At 25.7% G+C, this 5,728-nt stretch overlaps 1 protein-coding gene across 1 annotated transcript; it reads left to right on the top strand.

Annotated features, from left to right (window-relative positions):
* Positions 1 to 4,465: 4,465 nt before the first annotated feature.
* On the top strand, positions 4,466 to 4,862 carry LOC109341894 (cytochrome c oxidase subunit 5b-2, mitochondrial-like; the record flags this gene model as incomplete). The annotated part of the gene is given in 2 exon segments (XM_019579865.1): positions 4,466 to 4,695; positions 4,780 to 4,862. Coding segments are annotated over 2 exon segments (234 nt in total), but the record flags the coding sequence as incomplete, so codon positions are not given.
* Positions 4,863 to 5,728: the final 866 nt, after the last annotated feature.

Here is a 5,728-nt window from a genome sequence, read left to right as displayed (position 1 = left end):
ATATATATATATATATTATACCATTGTTTGTTTTGAAAATCAATAAAGAATACAATAATTTTTAATTAAAAATTTATATTAAATAAAAATTAAATAGTATGATATTTAATTTAATTGAAAATCAGCTAGCATGACCAATAAGTTTTAATAGAAAGTTGGCCTGTAATATCAATTTTGGTTGGTATGATTGTTAGATAGTATAATTATTGTATTATATCAATACTGAGATCAGTTTTAAATTTCTAGTTAAACCAACTAGTATGAACCAGTTTTTATAACATTAACACAAATGACATACTTTGTTTCACCGGAGACAACAACAAAAATTGTTTTCATTATAAAAAATTAGAAAGATACAAATTTTGTATGTGAAAAAATGGGATTTTGCACTTTTGGGGCTAAATTTTAACATATCATTACTAATATTTTTTAAATTTAAGTCTTCGAATAATAAATTTATAAAAATAAGGGTTGCTTGTGAAAATATTTGTAATGATAATTAGGAATTATGAAAACAATACTTTTGAGCTTCGAGGTTGAATTATTAATTTTGATTGGTGTGAATTCGTGTGATTATTTTTTTATTAATGTATTTACCCATGTTTTGTGCTTAACAACTCTTGGCATGAAGATGAGTGCATGACTAAGAGTACAGTCAGATGAAAGTCGATAATTAATATGTATTTTCCTAATTCATGGGCAACGTGTTAATTAACTGCATATATCTCGCATCTATCGTTGACTATTAACAAACTTGGAAAAAATCTTTATTAAGTTTAAGAGTTTTCTTATACGAGAAAAAAGATTTATCTATTCACATTATAAAAGTTTTATACATGATCATTTTGTTATTTATCATTCATTTTATGATTAATTCTTTAGAAAAAATAATATTAATGAATGGTAAATGATATACTGATTGTGTATAAATTTTTACATTAACAGTAACCAGATATTTCAATCTTTTTTATATTCATATTCCACCATTCACTCTTTGTACAAAGTATTATCAACTCTAAGTAATACAAATAAATAGTCGATAATGTACTGATTATATATAAATTCTATATTTATTATATGCTAGTGACAAACACTTAGTGTCAGATGGTCCACATTTTTACTTTCTAATGTTAAATATTTAAGTTTTTTATAGTTTATTTTGGTGAATCAGAATATATTTCTCTTGTATTGAATGTACTTTATATTTGTAATTTTTATTAAATATATTTATATTATATTTATTTGTTTTTATTTTAATTGACAAATGAATATGAGAGTAATTAATATGTTGGTTGTGGTTAATATAATTATATGTTTTTTAAGTAATTAAAGTATTAAGGACAAATTAGGAAAACAAAAATTGCACTCCGGATAATTGCACAATATTTTCCTTTATATAATATAGAAGTATGGATAAATCTTTACACATTACCATCATATAGATCATATATGGCAAATTTTCTTTAATTACATAAGAGAAATAATGGAAGAGTGAAAAGAAATTTAGTTCTAACATTTAGAAATTAATTATTTAAATGTATAATGAAAAAGGTGCCTATATTACATTGTTGAATAAGAATAAAATTATCAATTGATGATTGATTGAAATGATACATGATTTTTTTTCCTTATCCATTAAAAGAATTGACCTCATTATACTATAAACATTTGTTGATCAAATAAGATTTTTCCTACTTAGGGGAGGTGGTACTACTCATTTTTATATGTAGTTTATTAATATAACTTTCATTTATAATGCATGTAAGTTCGAAAAGAGGCCCGATAAAATATAAACTTATTTATGACATTCAGTCATTTTTTCTACATTGAAAAATAGATTAAAAAAATAAACTAATAAGTATGAGACAGCCAACTTATATATTCTAAGAGTATAGATGACAAAACAGACAATGTTCATAATGTTTTGTAAATTTTACTTATTTGTCCTTTGCCCGCCAAATGTGTGAATTCTATTAGGCAATCCGAGCGGCCTCAAACAAAATGTAAGGAAGAAAAAATCAAATAAATTATGATTTAATGTCTCAAAAAATGTGTGATGTAATATGATTTGATCAACTTCATATAAAGTATCAAAGTTTTTTTTTTTAAATATTATCAACTACTAATTTAATTTCTTCTTATTTTGTTTTATTGTTTTTTTATTTTTACATTATTCATAAAGTCCACGGGTCACCTAAATACTCGTTTGCCCATTTTAAAACAGACATGACATGTTATTTTGTTCGTTAAAACAATGTGGCATGCTCACGTTCGCTTAAATTTTTGCAGGTATTTCTGGGCACAAACAAATCTACCTTTTAGCATATTTAAAAGTATATTATACCATAAAGGCTTTAGATATGTTAATAGATTAGTCTTTAAATAGACCAATAACTTTGCTTTTAAATAAACACATGTAACTTTCATTTTTAATTAAATTTTCATATATAATAACATTGTATTAAAATAATATAATATAAATATTAATATGTATCATGATTAAATAACTTAATAAGCATTTTAGAAAGTTTAAATCATAACATGCTAAACTACTATAGGTTTTTCAAAATGCGTTAGTTTATTTATAAATAAAGCCTCACTGAAAGTAATGCTGGAAACAAGTTAAGTGAGATTAGACACTGTCTTAAATGAACCAAACTATATGTCATATATGAGTTTTGAGATGTTTAAAAAAATTAATGTCTATGTGTTGTGCTTAAAAGTATGGCCAAACATATTTAGCATATTTGAAAACATGTTACCTTATAAGGCCTAAATTAGGCCAACAAATTTACCTTTAATTCATTTGACACTAACCATTAAATTATAATTTTGTATAAATTTTTATAATAATATTAATATAATATAAATATTTTTATATAATATTTTAACAAATCAATCTATTTGATTTAATAGATTTTTTTTATAATCTAAAGTCTAACTTTTTAAAAAGCCTATATGTGACATGTTTGTGGAAAAATGTGTGACTTAACACCATCTATAATAACTCAAGATAATAGGTCATTTATTCATGATAAACAATTAAACATGTTTTCATTAATAAAATAGGAAAAAATATCTCAGGTAATGGAAAGACCAATTCTTAATTTAAATTTATATTTAAGATAAAAACTTATATTATTATGTTAAAAATGCCATATCATTCTATTTCTCACATCTTTTTTTCTAGATACTTGCAATAGTTATTTAAGAAACCCTCTAACATGTTTCCATTGTTAACTTCTTATTCCTTTGTGCAACAAATGGCCCGAATGACAAATAATATATCTATTAACTATATAATAATAATAAAAAAGTATGTGTCACATGTTATATCTTCCTCATTTTTTTCCTCCTAAGAGATTTTATGTTTACTAGTAAGTAGCTTCCCATACCACATCTTACTTTTTATACATTTTATATTTTAATAATTTAATAATAATTAGTTATTGGTCCCTATGTCCAAACTATTTCTTTGCATTAATCTAACTATAATATTTAAGAATTAGTAATTATCTTGTGTAGTTTAATAGAGATTAAGTCAAGATATTACTTATCTATTATGTAGTTTAGTTTACGATTTAGTTTTTATGCATTATTAATATAATTTTTCCGTTCTAACACCTAATTGTACAAAAGTTTATATATGATTTTTAAAATAATTATTATGAAAGCAAAAAAATATAATGGTTCAATACATTATTTATTGACGTTATAAAATATATATATATTATTTGTGTATTACGCATAAACAAAGATATACTAGTAGTTTTTAATAAAAAAACTCATGTAGTATCACAGTTTGATTTTCCTATTTTCATTAAAAAAGCTAAAATTTGAAATTGAAAAAATCATTTCAATTTCTATAACTTTTAAAATATTTATTTAAAAAAAAATCACATAGTATCGTGTTTTAGACTTTCAGTTTTCTATTTTCATTAGAAAATTTAAATTGTCATTTATTTTTCTTATGTGTATGAACATGTAAATAGATATATAACATATATATTCTTAACAATGTGAATGTACGGATACATGTGTGTTTTAACTATGCGAATGCACGAGTAACATGTGTTTTATTAGTAATGCGAATATCCGAGTAACATGTGTGTTTTTAACTATGTGAATGCATGAGTCACATGTGTGTTCTTAACAATACAAATATACATGTGTGTTTTTAACCATGAAATGCACGAATAACATATGTTATTAATCTTGTTGTAAAACCCGTACAAATGCACAGGTAACTTGCAAGTTATAATAATAATAATAAAGTAATAATAGTATAATACTACGTTCTTGTAAATGAGTACAAATAATAAGATATTGATATAATAGTATAAGATATTACTATATTTCAGGATAACAAAAATGTTAAGAATTACGATGTTTGTAGTGCCAAAAAAGTGATAGGCACTTGGGCCTCACGTGCTCAATGTTTTATGACATGGTCCCATATACAGAATGGTTAGCATCATAATACAGATTCAGAAATTGGAAGAGAGAATAGAGAGAAGTAATTGGTTACTCTTTTCAAACTAACCATGTGGCGTAGACTTTTCTCTTCTAATCTCAAAACCCTAAACACCGCTTCTCATCTCCGATCTGCTCCCTCCTCCGCCGCCACCTTCCGATTCTCTCCCACCACCACCACCGCTCCCTCATCCCTAAATCGATTCCTCACCACCCAATCAGGTATATCTCCTTTTTTATTATTTATCTCCGATTGCATTATTCATCATTCGATTTCGTTTTAATTTTGTGTTTTTGTGATGGAAGATGGTTCGATCAAGAAAAGTGTTGAAGATGTTTTGCCAATTGCTACTGGTCATGAGCGCGAGGAGATTCAGGCTCAGCTTGAGGTTTTTTTTATCCTTTCCTTATATATAATGCTAAATATTATCGATCCAATTTTTTTTGGTGATTTGTTTATTTATTTATTACATTTTCCTTGACTCAATTTGATCCCTTAAGAAAATATTAATATAGTCTTTACTCTTTAGAGATTTCGTTTCGGCACAATTTGATTATTGCAAACATAAAGTCACCGAATAGTCCTAAACATGTTTCATGTGAAACAAGTTTGCCCTTGAAAACTTCTGATTCACCTATTTTGATTTAAATTATTTGGGATCAAATTATTTGTCAAAATTTTAAATTGGGTGACTTTTATAGTTTTATTTCTTCAGGGATCAAATTTGTCGTTATTATATATTTATGTAACTTTGAATTGTGAAATTAGCTTCATAACTGATTTAACCCCACTCTTATCAAAAGGGTGGATTCTGCATTTCTAAAATATCATTTGTGATCAATAAATAGCATTTCTGTGATGTCAATGTTAGTTAGCTGACCATTTTTGTTTTAGAGTAGGTGCCTTTCGACATTTGAAGTATGATTCTTTTTTTCCCTTGTCTAAATCTGTATGTTTTTGTTTAGGGAAGGGATATTCTTGAAATAGACCACCCCGAAGGTCCTTTTGGTACAAAGGTTAGTGTTATTATCTTATTTTACTTGTATAAAATGGTTTAATTCTCGGTGCATTGTTGTTTTGTACTTTGTTGTATGTAGTCTGTTGATTAGATTTTGTGTACTTGGTTTCATGGCGGATTTGTCAAAACTAATCTTGTTTGAATATTTCAATGATAAAAATTACTTTTGGATGTGTATTTACATAAGAGAGTATGACTGTATAGTGCCTTTCTTTATCCCCTACCCGACCCCCCCC

This window comes from Lupinus angustifolius, unplaced genomic scaffold, assembly GCF_001865875.1.
Source record: "Lupinus angustifolius cultivar Tanjil unplaced genomic scaffold, LupAngTanjil_v1.0 Scaffold_819, whole genome shotgun sequence".
Lineage (NCBI taxonomy): Eukaryota > Viridiplantae > Streptophyta > Magnoliopsida > Fabales > Fabaceae > Lupinus > Lupinus angustifolius.
This window is presented reverse-complemented; position numbering and strand designations above follow the sequence as displayed.